At 39.1% G+C, this 21,867-nt stretch overlaps 1 protein-coding gene across 4 annotated transcripts in view; it reads left to right on the top strand.

The window, feature by feature from the left end:
• SENP7 (SUMO specific peptidase 7) overlaps nucleotides 1-17,607 on the top strand; it is a 111,221-nt gene extending 93,614 nt beyond the window's left edge. For all 4 annotated transcript variants that reach the window (XM_080918653.1, XM_080918655.1, XM_080918654.1 and 1 more), the window contains 8 exons: nucleotides 2,616-2,738; nucleotides 6,590-6,682; nucleotides 7,122-7,252; nucleotides 8,109-8,161; nucleotides 11,358-11,398; nucleotides 11,988-12,056; nucleotides 13,807-13,957; nucleotides 15,950-17,607. In XM_080918653.1, coding sequence (XP_080774779.1) covers nucleotides 2,616-2,738; nucleotides 6,590-6,682; nucleotides 7,122-7,252; nucleotides 8,109-8,161; nucleotides 11,358-11,398; nucleotides 11,988-12,056; nucleotides 13,807-13,957; nucleotides 15,950-16,087 — 799 coding nt within the window. In that variant the 3' untranslated portion in view covers nucleotides 16,088-17,607. The remainder of the gene's footprint in view (nucleotides 1-2,615; nucleotides 2,739-6,589; nucleotides 6,683-7,121; nucleotides 7,253-8,108; nucleotides 8,162-11,357; nucleotides 11,399-11,987; nucleotides 12,057-13,806; nucleotides 13,958-15,949) is intronic.
• The last annotated feature ends 4,260 nt before the right edge of the window (nucleotides 17,608-21,867 follow it).

Below are 21,867 nucleotides of genomic sequence, written 5' to 3'. Positions count from 1 at the left end.
CCACATCCCCTCTTGAAAATAAGTGTCTTTATCTGTATTATTTTCAAGTTTTGGCAGAAGTAACCTGGCAAAATTTCAGGTTCAGAGAGCGTTTTGCCTGCCGGAATTTTTACTGAAGTTGACGAATTCTGTTGTGTTCTCCCACCATCTACAGACAGTACACATCGCGGAAGAGTTAGCACTTGTTGTTTTGACTTAGTTTCTGTGTGTTGGACTTCTTGACGTATATGATGCACTTCTTGAACATTGTGTATCATGGAGCAGGAAGTATCTACAGGATTCAGTCCACTTTGTGAATGGAAAAGAAACAGTTTTTCTAGAGGGGGAACAGGAAAGGCAAGGGGATAACATTTGAGATGTTAAAAAAATAAAAAAATCCAACAAAAGAAAAAAAAAAAAAAGAAAAGAAACAGCTACTTAGTTACTGTTAGTCAAGATCCTGGGAACCAGAGGAAATGGAGCTGATAGAAGAGGCAGACCACAGTCTCCTGCAGCAGCTTCATTCAGACCGTCAGCTTATACAAAAACCAACCAGCTAACCAAACAAACAAAACAAAAAACCAAGAACAATAATTCCTAAAGCTTTTTCATGCAAAGGAAATATGTTTTTAGTTTTTATTTTATACTGTATCCCTAGACTAAAAAATTCTAGCTCTTGATTGTAATATATAATTTCTTAAAGATCCTTCTCAAATAAAAATTATTATCATTTGGACTGCCATCTTATTCATAATTTTATTTTATTCTAGTCCTAAAGGTTCAGGATCTCACATTAACACAAATTTATAGACTTAGACCTTAAAGGCTTAGAAATTCAGTTTAGTCTTTTTTATCTTCTACATGGGCGTACAATTCCAATGATTATATACGTTTATTTTTGGTCTGTGTAAATTATGCATTGGCATCAGGTAATGTTTTTCTTTTTTTTCATGAGTCATGTTTTGTAGCTTTGCATGTTTGGTATTTAATTGAGTATTGTTCAGTTTTTTGAAGTGTTTCAGTTCTCTGAGACATAATTCCATTATCTGGAAGTGGTGCGGTATTTCAAGAGTTTTGTTTTAGAGATACAGCTATGTCTATCATAAATACAGTTATGTTTATCATCTGCTAAGATGAGAGCAGCAAACTGTTGCCTGTTGCCAAGGAGCATCTCTACCAAGTACTGTCTCTGTTGTCTCATGACTTATGAGGCTGCCCAGTCTCACTGGTAGGAATCGATACCACTCTTGGTCTGGGTGAATTCCGTCTGCCGTTGCCTGTTATCATAATGGGTGATTCTGCTCTAACTCAGTACTTCTCTGGCCCCTCCCACACATGCAGACACACAGATCAGTCACATGGGAGATGTGAGGAGCTACAAGCTATCCTGAGTTCTATGTTCTGAGTTCTGCACTTTTTCCTTTCCAGGACTCTGATCGGTATTCTTCAGCTACTTAGTCTAAGATTATTAAACTATTAAAGCAGAGTAGACTATCAATAACAGTACTTTTTGATTATGAAAGCTATAATCAGCAAGTGAGCAATGAAGTGGCACTGAAGTATACTTTAATCTGGAAGTAGATTAAGAATTTAAGCTGGAAATGTTCCACTTTCTAAGTGTTTTCTAGATTTATGATGCCACAGTCTGAGATTTATCATGTGGTTACTTGGTCAACATTCCCTTGTATTTTCACCTCTTTTGATTGTGATTTGTGTTTCAGATACTACTCTCCTAGCTTATTTTTTGTCTTCAGTATAAATGTGGTGCTTAATAACATGTTAGTGATTTTATAAGTATTTATTAAATAAGTGGGCAATTTCTACTTTGTTTTGAAAGGTGAAAGATGACTAAAGGAGAAGCTGAAAGCCTAACTCACAGATAAATTCTTTTTTTTTTTTTTTTACATCTTTTTTCCCCCCAACTTTTATTATTGGATAGTCTCTGCATTTACATTACAGATGTTATCTACCCCTTTCCCCAATCCCAACCCTCCCCCCCATTGCCTCCATGAAGGTGCTCCCTCTCCCACCCACCCTCTCCACCTCAGCACCTTGGTGTTTCCCTACACTGGGGAACTAAACCAAAGGCCTCTCCTCTCACTGATGTCAGAGAATGCCATCCTCTGCTGCATATGCGACTGGGGCCATGGGTCTTTCCATGAGAACTCATTGGTTGGTGTTTTAGTTCCTGGGAGCTGTGGTGGGTTTGAATAGTTGATCATTTTTTTCTTCCCTCGGGGTGGCAGACCCTTTCAGTTCAGTCCTTTCCCTAGCTCCTTCATTGGGGTCCTCGTGTTCAGTCAACAAGTTAGCTGCAAGCCTCCTCCTCTGTATCAGTATAGCTCTGGCAGGACCTCTGAGGAGGCATCCATATCAGGTTCTTGTCAGTAAGCACTACTTGGCATCAGCAATAGTGCGTGGGCTTATTGGGTGCATATGGGATGGATCCCCAGGTGAGGCAGTCTCTGGATGATCTTTTCTCCAATCCCTGCTCCTCTATTTGTCCCTTTATTTCCTCCACAAGATTTCTTTTAATTTAACTGGATGTAACAGTATTTTTCAGTTAATAAAAGGTAATTGAAGAAAACCATGTAAATTCTAAACACAATTTCTTTTGTGGGCTTGTTATTTTACAGGTATCTTCTACTGGAGAAGGCATCAGATGAACTTGTTGAGCGAAGTCACATTTTTAGTAGCTTTTTCTATAAATGCTTAACAAGAAAGGAGAACAGTTTAACAGAAGATAGTCCAAATCTTTCGTAAGTCAGTCTGACGTAACTGAGGTTTTAAAGGAATCGTGTGTGTGGGCACAGCATGTATGTGAAGGTCAGGGCGCAGTTGAGGGAGCCCATCTCCTCATGGGGGTCCTGGGGATTGAACTGGATCACCAGGCTGGAAAGCAGGTGCCTTGGCCAACTGAGCCAACTCTCCAACTCTTAAGCTTTAAGATGAAGAAGGCTGCTGTTTTCATGCTCAGAATGGAGTAGCTTCATTGCAATAATACCAAGAGGAAGCATTTTGCAGGTCACAGGTTTGTCCACTGAGAGAACCATTTCTTACCTTTTGCTGTTTGCTCTGTAAGAGAGAGGTTAGTTCTTGTAGGCCACATATCCAGTTGTGTGACCAGTGTGGGTCCTAGAAGTCAGAGAGCAAGGAATGAAAACGTCAGACTGTCTTCCCTACCCTTGTTGCTCTGGGCTGTGGTTTTATCAGACTCTTGAGGCATAGCATAAATCTTTCATTTATTTCCCCTGTGGATCTATCCCATGCTGGCCGTGGCTACCATATCTTTATCTTCCACTTGGAGGCGCTGCTGCTCTCTTTTGCCTCTGCCCCAGGCTAGAGCAGCTCTCACTATACTCATTCCTCACTGGCCTTTTAAAATGTGTACCTCCCTTTATACTCTGTCGTTAAAATGCAGAGCTGGTTTTTCCTGGTTAGTGTGTCTTCCTGACATACTGTGTCATAAGTTAGTAACTATTGGAACGCCATTCTTATTTGCACAATTTTGCCAAATTTCTCTATTTAGTATTTTATTATTATGTATTAATGCTATTGAGCAGTAGATAGGACCAGAAAAAAAATGAAGAAATTGTTATTATTTATTAGATAATAGAAACTCTGGTAGTTATTATAGCATAGACTTCTTTACAAACCCTTGTTCCATGTGCAACAATTTGTATTAGAACTTAATGAACAGATCCTGGGGGCTTTTAATTTTTAAAGTTACTAAACATCTGTCTTCACTTTATAAATTTCATGGGTGATTTTTATATTTATTTCCTTTCCTCCTCATATTAACAGTACATAACATATATCCCAGTTTTTTGTCTACATGAATGTCTGTACATGCTGGTATCCATGGAGACCAGAGGAGGGCAGCAGATCCCTTGGAGCTGGTGTTATAGACAGTTGTGAGCTGCCATACAGACTGGGGTTCCAGGAAGGTTTAGGTCCTCTGGAAGAGCAGCCAGTACTCTTAACCACTGAGCTATCTCTCTAGGCCCTATTTTAATTTTTTAGATTAAAACATGGATTAATTAAGGATTAAATATTTAGAAAAGAACAAATAACTAGGGATTAGTAGGCCTGGACTTAAATCCTTATTTTTAATAAGAATTTTAATGCTTTAAAAACGGTGATTTTGGGCTTGGCCTATGACTCCACAGGTAACGTTGCTCACTGTGAAGCCTGAGGGCTCTCATGGTAAAGACAGAACTGACTCCTGCAGGCTGTCCTCTTCCTTTCCTAAGGCGCCGTGGCATGTACGCCAATGCATACTTGCTCACACAATACAGAAATAAGTGTAAGCATCAAGAATAATTGTTATGATGGTTCAGTGGATATGCCTTTTAATTTTGCTATATGTTTTGATAAAGAGGGTAGGAATATAGAGGAAGAATAGCCATTTGCCTGCTTTCAAGTCAGGTGGCAAACAGAATCATTTAATTGCTGTATTTTTATAAGAGAAATAATAATTTATAACAAAATAATTATAAATGATTATAATAATTTTTATTAATGGAAACTACAAGAAATTAAGTTAGTTTTACATTGTTGAGTGTAGTTTTTAAGTTCCAAAGTTCAGTTTTTTCTGGTGTATGTAGTTTTATATAATTTATGATATGAATTGGGACATTTGTGAGAATAACAGAAGGTTCTTTTTAATAGTATACACTGATTTATATATACTGAGGTCATATTAGACTTGCTGGGATTATGGTCAACCTTCAGTGGCTTTATTGGTTTAGTTCCTGTATTATGGACAAGCCTGTCAGAATCAAAGGGAAAATCCACTTTGAAAATAGTTTTGATAATCAGGTTTAGGAGAAGACATACTGAAGGAAAATGCTACTGATTAATTTGTTACTTATAATTTCTGATGCCATATAGTTCTATTTTGTGTGTATAGAAATTACTATACAATAAATCCCACATTATCGAGATCATACAAGCAATCCCTCCTTATAAGATTGCAGTATAGAAATGGTAAACTGGCATGCCTCACTGTGAAGATGTGAGAGTAGGTGGATTCTGCTTAGTATTTGATATGGTGGTTTGAATATGCTTGGCCCAGGGAGTGGCACTATTAGGAGGTGCAGCCTTGTTGGAGGAAGTGTGTCATTGTGGGGTGGGCAGTCTTCTCCTGTTTGCCTTCAGAACAGGATGTAGAACTCTCAGCTCCTCCTGCACCATGCCTGCCTGGATGCTGCCATGCTCCTGCCTTAGTGATAATGGACTGAACCTCTGAACCTGTGAGCCAGCCCCAAGTCACTGTTGTCCTTGATTATAGTGTCACTTCACAGACACTGGGTTTGAAAAAAATTAGACTATATGTACCTGAATACACATAGAAGTAAAAAAAAAACCTGTTACATGAATGATATAGTGTAGGAAAGGTGAGATATACATACATGTACATGCATGCATACGCACGTACCTGCGCACATACAACACACAGTCCCCTCTTGACACTTAGTTTGACATATGTGACTTAATAGTATTCCCAAAAGAATCCCTTCAAACTAGTTTAAAAAGATATAATCTAGAAGCAGTGAAGCAAACGAGGACCACTTTAGTATCCACTCATTACTAGTGTTATACAGCCTGCGGAGTAAGATTACCTCACACTCATTCCTGCACAAGGCTTGGCTTTTCTCATCTCCCTTACTGTACTTTAATCGACAGTGTTCAAGCGTATTCAGCCCTTTCATATTTTCTTCTGACATCTTTTCTAGCACTCGTGTTTCACAGTGAGAGATCCACAGCCGTGTTGTTTCCTATTTGTTGGTCCCAAGCTTTCTGTGAGGTCAGCAGCTTCCTAGTTTGCACACTGTCTCCAGTGCCTTGCCCAGTGACTGGAAATAAGTAAACAAGAAGATGGCATAATGCCTATTACCAAAGAGGGAGTAGATATTTAAATTGAGGATATTTTACAATTAGGATCTGAGTAAGAAACGGGGCAGTGGTGGCACACTCCTTTAGTGTGTGTGTGTGTGTGTGTGTGTGTGTTTCACCTTCTTTAAATTAGGACTTCATTTTGGATAGTTTGGGTTTGTATTACTGTGCTTAGGGAAGTGATAAGCTGCTAAAGAACTGGATTGAGAGCGGGTGAGGATCAGGGTTTCACAACTTGGTTCTGTCATTTCCTTACACGTGCTTGAAGGGAGATGAAGCTTATGTTTCAAATGAAAGACAAAGCCCTCCTTTCTCCTCCCCCTCTAGGCTTTAACATGTAGTACAGAGCAGTTGAATAATTTTATAAAGGTGTGGTGATTCTCTGCATTATCCCTGAGTGGAGCAGAGCAGAAAGAATTAGGTTTGAATGTGTTTGGGCTCCTTGCTGAGCCATATTGGAATCTAAAAAGCTCTTAGCAATGTGCTGCCTTTACTCTGTTTATTTTATTACTGTTTATGGTAGTCAGATGTAAGAACAATCAAATATATTTCTGATGTTATTACAAACTTTGAAGATGATGGCTTAATAAATCTAGCATTTTAAGTGTGAAGGGTGGCTTTTAATTCCATAACTTAAATGTAAGACTTTTACCTATCAATTCTATGGTGTAAATTTCAATTTAAAACATAAATCTGTCTTTCATTTTCCTAGAGTGGCTCAGAGGAGACACAGAAGAGTGAGAACGTGGACTCGTCATATAAACATTTTTAATAAAGACTATATCTTTGTACCTGTAAATGAATCGTAAGTATTTTTGATTATTTGAAAATCAGTTAAGGTTTAAGAAAAAATATTTGAGGTATAATCAATTAAAGACTACACAAATGCAGAAGTCACCTAAGTCTTTAGTAGAAAAAAATGACAGATATCTCCAATGTTATAATAACTAAAGTGATTGAGTTAATTGTATTAGAATTAATAATTATAGGTCTTTTTTATTAATAGAGATTTTGAAAAGAAAATACTAAATATATGAAGGCAGATAAAGTTTGAAGATTTATTTATGGTCTTGGTAACTGGTTGTTCATGTGGAACATGCCCTACATCTTATATGAGCTGCTGTAGTAGATGTTTTCACAATAAGTAAAAAGGTTATCATATCTCCTGTCACAGACGCAGTTCTAGAAGATTCTTCTACTTGTTTAGATTGGCATGTTATTAAGATCACGGTTCTTCTCAACAGGTCTCACTGGTATCTTGCAGTCATTTGTTTCCCATGGCTAGAAGAAGCTGTGTATGAAGATTTTCCACAAACTGTGTCCCAACAGTTCGAGGATCAACAGTCTCAACATGACAACAAAATGATGGGTGACAGTCAGTGTTAATACAGTGTTCTTAATAATAATAATCACAGTAATAAGTAGATTAAGTGAAACAATATGAAATTAACAGAAGAATAAAACTGTTTGAAATTTTTACAATACCCAGCATTATATAAAATGTAATTCTAAAATCATACTACTGGTACTAAGTTTTATTATAGCATTTTAAGAAAATAGCTTTCTAACATGACTCTGAATTCATGGAATGACTCTTGAGGCATAGCTTAAATCTCTCATTTATTATGGCTCTTAAGAGTATACTAATAATTCAGAGACAACATAGACACCCATGTTTCTTCTATAATTTTCTTGTTACATCTAATGTTAAGTAAGTAAATGAGCCTGATTTTTTTGATAAATAAAAATAAAAAAAATCAGGTGCTGTTTCGTAGCTGTAACCTAAACAGCACAACTGGTAGCAGCTTTTTTTTCTTTTGTTTACTAATCCTATCCGTAAGCTGTAGAGGGTAGGAAGAAACACTGTGGGGACACCTGTTTATTTTCCATCTTTTCTTGTCCTTTTGAGCTTTGAAAGGTAGAACATGACAAGTCAACTACCCTCCACATCTGGGCACACAATTTTATTAGTTTTCTGTACTTGAAGGTAGTCTTTTCAGAGGAAATGGGCCCAGAGAATTTTTATTTCAGGTTTTGGCTCTGAGATTTATATATTATGTGATAACAACCAGCTCTTACCAGTTTTATTCATTGACTAAGTTTTCTCATAATGCTGACTATAAAAATATTTTTTCTTTAATTAATACTCTGGATGCATCTTAAAGTTTAGATTATCTAAATTATCTGTGTTAACACACAATAAAGACTCATAGTGACTTATTTATTATTAGATAATGATCCACACACCACTTCAACTGTGTCCACGAGTGCAGAGGATTCCCAAGTAAGTATGTTCTATCCAGATGTGAAGAACGGAAGACAACCATAAACACTACAGTTGATCTTAAAATGGGGTCCTGCCTAACTGGATTGAAGTGGGTTATTAGTGGCTCATAACTAAATTATGGTTCTTCTTGATCTCAACAAGTTTTGGGAAAGAAAATGAAATTCTTAATGATTTGTTTAGTTTATGCCTACTTCCTTCCTTGAAAATTCATTTTGTTCTTTAGAAAAGTAATGGCATTAAAATGATCATTCAGAAACTTACAGAGTCCTCGTCAGTGAAGCCCACATACATACCCTGATTCCTTCTCAGCCTTTGACTCAGACCAAATGCAGATTACAACACCTTTTTTTTTTTTTTGTGCTTCGAAGGGAAGAAATGTGTCCCAACAACCTTAGTTGATGTGATGGTCTGACTATGCTTGGTTCAGGGAGTGGGTAGCACTATTAGGAAGTGTGGTCTTCTTGGAGGAAGTTTATCACTGTGGGGGTGGGATTTGAGAGCCCTTCTTCCTAGCCGCCTGGAAAGAAGTCTTTTTCTGTCTGCCTTTGGAACAAAATGTAGATCTTTCAGTTCATTCTGCCCCAGGCTTGCATGCAGACTGCCATGCTTCTTTCCTTGATGATAATGGACTGAACCTCTGAACCTGTAAGCCAGACCCAGTTAAATATTGTCCTTTATAAGAGTTGCCTTGGTCGTGGTGTCTCTTCACCGCAATGGAAACCTTAACTAAGACAGAAGTTGGTACTAAGGACTTGGGTATTGCTGAGATAGGCCTGATCATGTTTTTGTTTGTAGGAATGTGGACTTGGGGATTTTGGATTGAGAAAGCAGTGGGATGCTTTAATTGGGACTGAAGGGGACATCCTAGATGGAATATGGAAGATAGTGCTATGGGTGAACTGTGTGGTCCTGGCTCTAGATGTTTTAGAGGAGAAAAATTTTAATATGTGGCCTAGAGACTCTTCTTGTAAAGAATATGGCTGCTTTTTACCGTTTTCCAAAGATTCTACCTGAGAATAAAAGATGAAGAGATTAAGATTAATTGCTTTGACAAAGGAAGTCTCAAAAGAGCCTGGTATAAATTCTGTTGTTTGATTATTAAATTTCACTCTATGAAGAGCATTCCAATGAATAGTAGCAAGCATAGAAAGAAAAAATACAAAATATAGGGATGAAATAGTAAAGGAGCGCCAGGAAGTGGAATGACGCTAACTCCTCTGTTCAAGGATAGTGGTAGCCTTGGGGCAAGAGCCCACCCAGCTAAGCTCAACCAGGAACCAGGCTGCCTTTCACAGTCCCAAAGCCTGGGATAGAGAAAGTTCCAAGTACAGAAAGGCTTATGTCCAAGTGTGGTGGTTCACACCTTTAATCCCAGAACTAAGGAGACATGCAGATCTCTTGAGTTTAAGGTCAATCTACAGAGCAAGTTTCAGGACAGTCAAGCTTTGGCAGTGAAGGAGTTGGAAAAGAGAAAGCTGGTGATAATATAATAGAACAAGGGGGCCATGTTACAGCCCCAGCAAGTGTCAGAACTAAGCAGCTTTGACCATGTAGCTCTGGCTTTTGAGACAAGAGAAGAGGAGACTACTGGGACAATCGATTCTGGTCAGCTGGAGATAAATTATCGGTGGTTAAGAAGAGACCAGCATCACTGAGGTGAAATCTTCTGGGAAGTATTTTCTGAGAGTACAAAGAAGCTGTGTTCCAGAGGTAGCCAAGGTGGTACTTCTGCTGCACTGCACTTGTCAATGTGTAGGAGTCATCCAGGTGGTATTGGTTTTGACATTATGAAGGGGTCATGAAGAGCAGCTGAAGCTTGACACTATGAGAGGCCATGGAAGGCCATTGATGAAGGTGCAGCCTCAGTTGCAGTTGAAGGTCAGGACTGAAGGAGTCATGCAAAGGATTTGAGCCTTGACACGGTAAAGAGAGCCCGTGAGAGGCTATTTGTGATGCCTAGTTGCAGTGGAAGACCCCAGTGTATTGGAGATGCCAGAACCATGGGATGATCAGCAAGAATAGCAGCGGCAGCGGAATGGAGTCAACCAGCACCTACAGTGCTACAGAGGGCAGAGCTGGAGAAGTGATACCAACCTTTTGAGAAGCCCAGAAGATCCAGACATGAAGTAGTAGTGTTGGATACCCCAAGATGTCAGAGCTGTCAGATACCTGCTGAGAAAAGCTGCTAAAAGGGAGTGCAACCAGCCCAAGAGAAAGAAGCCTGTTGTAGTCAACAAAGATAAACGAGTTGGAGGTCTGAAGAGTGCTTTGAAATCAGACATGGAGATGCTAAGTTTGGAGTATACAAAGCTGGTTTTTGGTCTTGCTTTGTCTAGTATTTTCTTACCATGACATTTTCGAATGGTAATGTATATCCTGCATGGTGTTGGAGATATGTTATCTGTTTTTTGACTTTGATTTCTTAATGGATTACATTTTAGAGATATCATGAATCTCAGAAGAGACTTTGGACTTCTAACATTGTAGAGATTGTTACAGACTGAGAATTTTGAAGATGGACAAAGTATATTTTGTATTATGCTATGGCTAAGTATGGCCCACATAGACTCATATGTTTGGACCAACATATGGTAGCCAGGGAGTGTGGAATGTGGTTTGAATATGCTGTTAGGAGGTGTGGCCTAGTTGGAGTAGGTGAAGCCTTGTTGGAAGGAGTTTGTCATTGTGGGGGTGAAATTTGAAAGACTTTCCTCCTAGCTTCTTTTTCTGTCTGTCTTTGGAGCAAGAGCTCATTCTCTAGTGCCATGCTTCCTGCCTTGATAATGGACTGAATCTCTGAACCTGTAAGCCCAAATTAAATGTTGTCCTTTATAAGAGTTGTCTTGGTCATGGGGTCTCTTCACAGCAATGGAAACCCTGACTAAGACAGTTTAGTAAAGAATGTGTGTAGACACAAGTGTCTTATTTGTCTTTACGATAATAAATGAGTAAAGAGAAAATTTTATGTTATTGCTTAGGCCAGGGTCGAGCATGTGCCTGAGCTCAGTTCAAAAGTGTTTCATCAGTGAGCTTTGGGAAATGTAGTGAGCTTGATTTATTTTGAAGTGAACTGTGGAAGAAAGAATTCTGATTTGTAAATTTAGTTTCGGTACTTGAAACAGTTTAAAAATGAGTGGCTATTAATGTATTTAAACTAGCTTAAATTATAAAGACAAAATTCATGTTATTTCAGAGTACCGAGACGATGTCAGTACCAAAGAAAATGTGTAAGCGGTAAGTACATGTTCCAATGACAATACAAAGTTTGAAAATTATATAGTCTTAAAGATTTATTTATTTTATGTGTATGAGTGTTTTGCCTACATGTTTATATATGTGTGTTCTGGGCATCACTGCAGAGGTCAGAAAAGGGTTTTGGATCCCTTGGAACTGGAGTTACAGATAATTATGAGCTAATATGTGGATGCTGAGAACAAAGCTCATATCTTCTGCAAGAACAAGTTCTCTGAACCATAGCCATCTTTCCAGCCACATTTGTCCACCCACCCATCCATCCATCCATCCATCCATCCATCCATCCATCCATCCATCCATCCACATCCATTTTAAGAAGTATGTGTGTGTGTGTGTGTGTGTCTTTGTCTCAGGGGTTGCGTATTCCACGGCACTGCCACATGTGTGAAAGTTTGAGGACTCTTTTGGGAATTGTTTCTTTCTACCCAGTACTGAAGTCAGGTCACGAGACTTAGAGGCAGTTACCTGCTAAACTATCTCACCAATCCTGGATGTTTTCTTTGTTTGTTTGTACTTTGGTACTCTTTATGAATCTCTATATCTTGATTTCTTCCTTTGTGTTTTAAAGGCCATGTATTCTCATACTAGACTCCCTGAAAGCTGCTTCTATACAAAACACAGTTCAGAACTTACGAGAGTAAGTAATGAAACCTTTTACTTTCAGTTTATTATTTAAAATCTCAGCACTTTTGAAACTGCCTTTAGTATTATAAAAAATTAAATACCTTCAGCATTACTAAGTCCTGGAGATGGAGGTTAGATGGCAAAATAGTTCTATAATACAACACTCAGAGGCAGCATTGCAATCTGACAGGCAAGAGGACCATACATTCAAGGTCAGCTTTGAATAATGGCATTGGACTATAATAGTGAAATCCTGTTATAATAAAAAAAGAGATTGATAATAGCATGGTTTTATATATGCATATATGTGTATACATATGGGTTTTCAAGACAGGGTTTTTCTTAGTAGCCTGTCCAGACTGTCCTGGAACATACTCTGTGGAACAGGCTAGCCTTGCAGTCAAAGTTCCTCTTGTTTCTGCCTCCTGAGTACTAGGATTAAAGGTGTATGCCATAACTACCTAGCATAATAATTATATTTTTAACATGTAACATGAACCTGGAAATTTGATTGCCAACAACATCCTTTACTATGTGTTAATAGTGAAAGATTTAGATTTGTCAAAGGTAAATTCAAAATTTGTATTTATAATTGACTACAACCATAACTTTATGCAACAGTATTGCACATATTAGTGATTAAATAAAACCTGAAAAGAAAGTAGAAACTCATAAATTTCTATTAGTGTGTGTGTGGGGGGGGGAGGATTTTCCTATAAAATCACATTATATATGTGGGTGTGGGGGGAGGGAGGATTTTCCTATAAAATCACATTATATATGTGGGTGTGGGGGGAGAGGGAGGATTTTCCTATAAAATCACATTATATATGTGGATGTGGGGGGGAGGGAGGATTTTCCTATAAAATCACATTATATATGTGGGTGTGGGGGGGGAGGGAGGATTTTCCTATAAAATCACATTATGTGTGTGGGTGTGGGGGGAGAGGGAGGATTTTCCTATAAAATCACATTATGTGTGTGGATGTGGGGGGGAGGGAGGATTTTCCTATAAAATCACATTATATATGTGGGTGTGGGGGGGGGAGGGAGGATTTTCCTATAAAATCACATTATGTGTGTGGGTGTGGGGGGGAGGGAGGATTTTCCTATAAAATCACATTATGTGTGTGGATGTGGGGGGGAGGGAGGATTTTCCTATAAAATCACATTATATATGTGGGTGTGGGGGGAGAGGGAGGATTTTCCTATAAAATCACATTATGTGTGTGGGTGTGGGGGGATGGCATGTTTTAGTCTGGACCTAGGAGTGGGGTTAGAAGACAACTTGTGAAAGTTGATTGTCTCCTTCCACTGTGTGGGTCCTGGGGGTCTAACCCAGGTCATGACGTATCACAGCCAGAACCTTTGATAGGAAGTGCTTTATCAGTTGCCACTGGAGAAGAATTCTGTAATTTCATATAGGTGCTAGGAAAAAAAAAAAAAGCTAAACTTTAAAAGCCATATGTTAGTCTACTTCATAATATAAATAACTTTGTTTTCTGAATTGTGAACATTAAGTTGTTGAAAACTCTGCCTTTTATTTGAAAATCATGTCACTTTCTTCACAGGGGCATTTATGAAGGGTCATAAATTACAGTTGTTGAAATTCTGTCTTTGGAAATTTAATTTGAAGCAACGGATATTGTAAAAGAGATGTGTTATTACAGATATTGTAAAGGAGATGTTTTCTTCCTTTATAGAAAGTGCTGCTGATTGATCAAAGTTTCTATTCAAGCCATGTTCCTTGTTGATTATTTCAGGTATTTGGAGGTAGAGTGGGAAGTTAAGCGAAAAACACACCGTGAATTCAGTAAAACAAACATGGTCGACCTATGCCCCAAAGTCCCTAAACAGGACAACAGCAGCGACTGTGGAGTTTATTTATTGCAGTATGTGGAAAGCTTCTTCCAGGTATGTACTGATGCAGAGTTTGATTCACAGTTACTGATGTGCACTTAACAGATTTCTGCCAAACAAAGAGGCAGGAAAGTGTAAGTAGGCAAAGAAACATAGAGAAGACATAGAGACCACAGTGATAGGGAAATTGGAAAAGGTTAAAACAATTTGATTATTATGTTAAATCCAATAAAGCCATAGGTGAACAAAATGGATGAAGACATGAAATAAAGAAGATATTAAATGAATATTTTAGAGGTGAAAACATACACAATCTATGAAGAACTTACTCGGAGTTTTTAATGTAGTGATGCATGTATGTATGCTTGCGTGATTAGGCAGCTTTGGCAAGGTGATGAGAAAACATAGAAAACCTCTCACTTAAAAGGAGAGATATAGTTCAGTGATTAAGAGCACTGACTACTCTTCCAGAGGTCCTGAGTTCAATTCCCAGCAACCACATGGTAGCTCACAGCCACCTGTAATGGGATCTTATGCCCCTTTCTGGTGTCCGAAGATAGCAACAATGTACTCATACAACTAAAATAAATAAATCTTAAAAAAGGGATAAAACCATCATTAGGTGAATTGTGGGGATGCCCAGTCACTTGACATTGATAATTCATGCATTTATAGGTATCCTGGGATTCATGTGACCTCAGAGCTGCAGCATGACCATTATTTTCTGATTCACAGACACTGTATTGGAACGTAGCAACATTAGAGACAGATCTTTAAACGACAGGGAGCCAAGACCTCGCACATCAGCTCTTTCAGTTCTGTCACTAGCACTGTCTCGTGAAGACAGGTGTTTGACATGAAGTCTATTTAGAGAATTCTTGTCTGCACTTGGGACTTTGATATTGGGGTGGGGATGGAGTAACACTGTATAGTAAAGATGTCACACGTTAGAGAAACTGTCGTGTAATTGTTACATTGTGCTTAGACCCCCTTTTTCTTTCACACTGGAATTTCATTAACTGTGACAGTTTTGACCCTCTAGTATTGCTTTCTAATAGATTTTGATTTGAAGTTTATAGTATCCAGTGGGCCTTGTTAGTGGCATATTCTGACTTTGTTATATAATTTGAATTTTAGGTAGCCTTGGTCAATAGAATACACTTTAAGTACAGGATCACCATATAAAACTCCTAGGAGAAGATGGTTAAACGTTCTAAACCCATATCTTGTACATTTGTGTACTTATGTAGCAGTGACCAAGTTAAAATGTAGGCTTGAGGAACCACTGGGGTTCTATAATGAAAACAATACAAACCCTACTAATAAATCAGACAATCAGTCACTCAGGCATTGGCCCCTAAGGTCACCTTTAGTGAGTCCATCCTGATGTCCCACTGCCAGCCCATCCTTCTATCCTCTAGATGCAAGGCCTTGTGTTAGCCTTCTGGTAATTTCCTTGAATTTAGAAGCACAGTCTAAGGTAGCCTTCTATAGTAACCGAAGGCATTGCACACAGGGAGCAATAACTGTAGCTGTAACTCAACTTTGCCATTAGGTTAACCTCATGGAAATTTAGTTGTTCTGGAAGCTGTTTTTCCCTAAAGGATAACCTTTAGTGGGACTTTTCATGCTTCCAACTCTGGGATTCTCTGTCACCAGGGCTTTCTCCATAATAGCAACATTAAGATGTGTTCCAAGTAATCTGAATTCTGACTTCTACTGCATTTTTTTTTTTTTTTTTTTTTTTTACCAACTACAGTCACTCAAACATGCATTGCAGCAGAGTAGACCATTTAACTTCAGTGTTTACAAGTTAGCAATTGAATGAAAATGTTCTAAAATAGATGGTGGCCGTGGTTACCCAACCGAGCAACTGAAAACTTACTGTGTGCTTGAGGTCAGTGGAGAGGTGTGCTTTGCTGGGCTGCACAGCACACTATCGCTTTCTGAAAGATATCATTTTTGCCATGTCCTATAAAAGGGAGATTTAAAAGATTTGAAGTCATGACGTCGAACTGATGGCATTCTTTCCTTTTCTCTTATTAGGATCCTATTGTTAACTTTGAACTCCCGATTCACTTGGAGAAATGGTTTCCTCGACATGTAATAAAGACCAAACGGGAAGATATTCGAGAGCTCATTTTGAAGCTTCACTTACAGCAGCAGAAGGGCAGCAGCAGCTAGTTAATCCGTGCACACAGGGCACATGCTCCCTAAGCTTCCTGGAAAGCTGCTTACCAGCCTTTGTGTCAGCTTACAGAGAAGGAAGTAACTCGCAGTACATCATAGGTTGTCAAAATGTGTATGGTATCTTGTTTGAGTCTTTGGGCTCTCACAGCTGAAGATGATGAAGAAGCACTTATAAGATAGAAGTGAAAAGTTCAAAAATATGATATTTTTATGACTAGATATGCTTGGATTATGCAATAGCATATGTAATGTGGGAATGTTTTCCTAAGTAATAAGCTGTGTGATCTGTACTTCCACATGACTGGGTGTTGATGGGAGGTAGGCTCTCCCTGGTGCCGGCCCAGTGCTTGTCAGCTTTGTTGACAAGTCACATCCTATTGTAATTCTAGTCTTTGCAGCTCAAGCATGCAGTATGAATACTGTGTATTTTTTTTAAAAAAGAACTTAGTATCAAGGCTTCAGAAAATGCCATTCACGGCATCTCTTCTGTATAGTGTGGGAAAAAAAAGAAATATTAAAAATTTACCCTTTCAAAGTGCAGCTTATTAGTCTCAATTGCTAAATGCAGCTTCTTTCCTCCTCTAAATGATCTAATTCCTCCTCCACTTATTTCAGTGTCATATGTAGGGATCTGAGAAATGAGTTCATCTATCCAGATCAAATGTGAAACAAATTTTAATACCAAATAAGTTTTAAAATACTATGTAGCTAAGCTTTGTTTATTTGAGGTATAGCTATATAAATATTCATTCCTACATGTCCCCAAAATGTGTGTGTACAGTTTCTATAAAAGATAAAATTGGTATCCTCATAATTTTAGCAAAGAGAATATCTTTAAACTTCTATTTATTATTTAGAACCAAATGTAATTTTATAGTTTGGTTTACCCACTACTCATCCACAAAGCCAGATTTTTCATTTCTTTTATATTTTTAAGTTATGGTTTTTAAAGCTGTATGATCCTCCATGGATCTCACATACAGCACTTAATATTTTATTAAGTGTTCAGGTAACAATTCTACTGAATTTACGTGATGATGATGGTATTATCTAACAAACATTTTAGAATCTTATACGATCAGAGATATTTTGAGGGAGACATAATCATACTGTTTTCTCAAATAATAGGTTTTAGAATATTATTTTAAACATCTCTTGGATTCACAATTATGTGTGTAAAGCATTTGAAGCAAAAATAATTAGGTAAAACTAAGAAGTCTGAAAGTTTTATTTTCAATCAGTGACTTGGGGCTGTCAGTCAGCCCCCCTGTCCTCGGCTTCTGTAGATCTTGTCTCTCTTTGTTCGAGGTACGTGGCTTTTGGAGATCTCACATGAAAATGGTTATTAATTGTATATTTCATTTCCAATTTGTGTGTGTTGGGGATAATTTTTTAAAGTGGCTGTTAATTGTGTTGTATATCTAATTTTGGAGAGCAAGTATGTGAAACATCTTGTAATTTCTGAATTTTTTTGTTTGTGTGTTTTTCAAAGATACCATGTTCCCTCATCATGTTTTGAAGACTGTTTAAAATTTGTCTTCCTAAATTCATGTAGAAATGATTTGAGGATATGAACATTTTGTATTAAACATGTTTTCAATTCATTAAATTGTAATTTTTCTTAAGTATGAAGGACTGCTAGCAATGTATTTTTAATTGTATTGTGTCTCATAATTGGATATTCAAGTTAATTTTTCTTCATACTTTAACATGTATACAGTTAATTTGCGTATCTTTTTGTTAAAAATGAAATATTGTTACTTCAAGTTGAGCAGCTTAATTAGATAAGAAAAGAGTTCCCCAAGTCCATAATCCAAAACAGTGCTAAGTGTGAATTATTCTGAGCACCGACATTTTACCACAAGAAGAAAATTTCATATCTGGCCTCATGTGATGGCTGACAGTCAAAACACTGAAAGCATTGTGTAAAATTACCTCCGAATGTGTGCGAAAGTATATACAAAATGTAAGTAGATATCATGTGTATATTTGGGCCCTTCCCCAAAATATACTCATGCATTTACAAAATAGTCTAAGATCCAAAACATAAAGTTATTCTGCTCCTAGGTATTTCACGGAAGTGATACCCATTTTCAACTTCCTGTCAGCCAATAGTACAACACACACACACATACACACACACACACACACACACACACACACACACACACACACACACACACACAAATGAACTCCACAGTCATCATGAGAGCATTTGCTATGCAAGCCTGGTGTCCTGTTCTGCTTTCTGTTGCTGTGTTAAACACTGACCAAACACGTTTGGATGAGATTATTTCATCTTACCCTTCCAGGTTACAGTCCATGCTGGAAGGAGCTCAGGGTAGGAACTTGAAGCAGAAACTATGGAAGAGCACTGCTTACCAAATTGATCCCTGTGCCAGCATTTTTCTAGGCACACAAAATTTAAGTTTTTCCTCTTTTGAAAGCAAATTCTACTTTTTTCTTCCCCTGTATAGCCCTGGTTTCTCTGTATAACCCTGGCTGTCCCAAAACTCAATCTGTAGACCAGACTGACCTCAGACTCACAGAGATCAGCCTACCTCTGCCTTCCAAGTGCTAAAGTTACATGCACCACCACCACTACCCAACTTGCAAATACTTACTTTATATAATATTTGTATTTATTAATTAAAAGTTTTATACATTTTGATTTTATATCTATTCACAATTATCCCTTTCTAATGCCTGCCCTCCAACTTGTTACCCAACTTAATTTTTGTTGTGTTTATTAATATCCCATTGTAGGCATAATTTTTTTCCAACCTCTTTTAATAAGGGTTCAACCTCTTCTCTAGCCCACCACTCACCAGGTTAGTGGAAGAGAAAAATTATTAGGATAAGGGTGAAATAGACCTGTTCTTTTTTTTTTTTTAAAGGATTTATTTGCTTTTTATTTTATGTGAGTATACTGTAGCTATCTTCAGATGCACCAGAAGAGGGCATCAGATCCCATTCCAGATGGTTGTGAACCACCATGTGGTTACCGGGAATTGAACTCAGAACCTCTGTAACAGTAGTCAACACTCTTAACCGCTGAGCCATCTCTCTAGCCTCTAGAAATAGTTCTTTGGTGGCAAGTCTAATCTTTGTTGTCAGGATATCAGCAGCTGCAGTCCAGTCCTTTCGGCAGACACCTCGTATGAACCAGCAAGGGCAGGTCAATCCAGAAGAAACTGCAAAGATTGCCAGCTGGTCTGAGGTGGTGGAAGGGACAAGAATCCGCAATAACCTCTTGAGAAGTTCTTTGGCGAGTTTCTCTCTGGAGTCACCACAAGTGGAGCTCAGCAACGGAATGCAAGGTGAACCAGTACATGGCTGTTAGTGAAAAAAAGCAAGGAAGAGCAAAGCAGGCCAGTGCTTGAGCTTCCATTGTCATTTATAGTCTATAGGCTCATTTATAGCCCCGAATATCCTTTCATGTGTTTACTACAGCAAAATAGCCTTTTACCTGTGACTGCTTCAGGAAAGCATTCTTTCACATGTCTGCTTTAGCAAAGCATCCTTTCACCTGTGTACTCCAGCAAAACATCATTTGATAAAACTGCCTTTCCGACGGATCCAGAAGATTCCAGTTCATCCATGACCTAATTAGTGCTTCCCATATAAGCATGAATGCGGGGTTGCAGGGGTGGGGGTTGCAGGGAGGGTATTCACTTGAGCATGGGCCTCCTGTTTAGCTTCTTATTTCAGCCTGGGCCCACCTCCCTGGTGGGGGTACTGCACACAACAGTGGACTAAGCTCTCCCACATCAACAATTTTGACACTTCCTCCACAGACGTGGTCCCCTGCCAATCTGATCTGGGCAGTTCCTCAGTCGAGACCCCCTTTCCCCAGGTGACTTGACTGTATGAACTTGCAAGAAAAACTAACCTGCACACATAGCGATCTGAGTTTGGTTCTTGGAACTTTGGGTTAATGTTGCGGTGTCCCTTGTTCGCTTTGCCACAGGGCTCAGGCCGCTTGACCACGCTTACCCTGTGTCGCCTGGCAGTGTTCCCAAGACCAGCGTCTTCTGGTTCTCAGGCTCTTGGACACCCAGGTGCCTCTGGATGTGGCAGAATAGCTGAGAACGGAGTGGGGGTCCGCAGGCTGGATCTTGCCTAGGGCCAAGGGGTAAGAGGGGAGCCCTGGCTGGTCCCTCTGGGGTCCTTGTCTTATCTGCAGTTGGCTTCAGGCTTGGTTTTGGTGGCGACTGCAGCTAGGAGCGCAGGGAGGCCTTCTATGGGACATTAGGTGGAAGCAGTTCTGTAGTGGAAGGACTTCTCTACAGCTCCTGATGCAGGTCCCAGTGGAAAGAGACAGTTCCTGGTTTCAAAGCATTTATTGTCATGGAGGAAAGTAGATGAGTTAAACCGTGCCCCACTTCTCAGGGTGTTTCTGAGATTAAATATCTTTTGCAGGCAGGAGTGTCTGGGAAGAAAGACTAATTGGCTAATCCTCCAGGCTTTTAGGTACCTCATTATAATGAAGATCTGTCTTGAACCTACACGACCTGTGGTCAAATCCTCACTTGTGAAGGGACTTGGGGCATTGCCCTTATGTGTGGGGTGGACACAAATCTATGGAGAGCTGTGGCTAGCGATGGTGCCTGGTTACCTCGGAGTTTTAGGAAAATGCCTACTGTCCCTTAGGGTCACTGGGGTTTCAACCATCTTGACTGGGAACCAGGATACCTTTCACAACCCACGGCCCCACACTAGAGCACACGTGAGGTGGAAATAGAAAACTGAGTTTACAAGTTGTCCTCCGGCCTCCACAAGTGAGCCGTTCCCAATGCACCCACCTACACACTACCTACACACTATCTACATATGTACACATACACATGCACACTGACCATGAGATGAGAAGAAACTAACATTTTTGAAAGTAAGCACTCATTTCTAGACAGATGGTCAAGTCTAACAATTTGCTAACATTTGACAAGAACAGAGTTCTTTGGAAGTGTTTCTTTAAGCTCAGTCTGCAGAGTCCAGGCTTGTTAGGACAGGACACTAGTGAAAGGCAACAGACTGAAGAGCTTGCTACTGGCCAGAGATTATTTGTAGAGAAGACAATTTTTTTTAAAAGAAAGATTTACTTATTTATTTTATATATGTGAGTACACTGTTGCTATCTTCAGACACACTAGAAGAGGTCATCAGATCCCATCAGAGATGGTTGTGAGCCACCATGCGGTTTCTGGGAATTGAACTCAATTTCTGGAATAACAGTCAGTGCGTTTAACTGCTGAGCCATCCATCTCTCCAGCCCCAGAAGACACAATTTTAACTTAAGATGTTTACTATTGCAAAAAAAAGCAAATTTTTGTTGTTTTTTTAAAGTCCTATTTGATCATATAGTGCCTGTGAAAGTTATAAACTTCTTTAAAATCTTCTTTTTTTGATTCTTTTATTTATTTAATTATAAAATGTTATCCCCCTTTCCGGTTTAGTCTCAGGAAACACTCTATGGCCCCCTCCCCCTGCTTCTATGAGGGTGCTCCCCCTCCCATTCACCCACCCACTCCCACCTCCCTGTCCTAGCATTCCCCTTTACTGGGGCATCGAGCCTTCACGGGACCAAGGACCTCTTCTTCCATTGATGCCCAACAAGGCCATCCTCTGCTACATGTGCTGCTGGAGCCATGGGTCCCTCCATGTGTACTCTTTGGTTGGTGGTTTAGTCCCTGGGAGCTCTGGTGGATCTGGTTGGTTGATGTTGTTCTTCCTATGGGGTTGCAAACCCCTTCACCTCCTTTAGTCCTTTCTCT

The sequence above is a fragment of the Micromys minutus genome (assembly GCF_963924665.1).
Source record: "Micromys minutus genome assembly, chromosome: 7".
NCBI classification, from domain to species: domain Eukaryota; kingdom Metazoa; phylum Chordata; class Mammalia; order Rodentia; family Muridae; genus Micromys; species Micromys minutus.
This window is presented reverse-complemented; position numbering and strand designations above follow the sequence as displayed.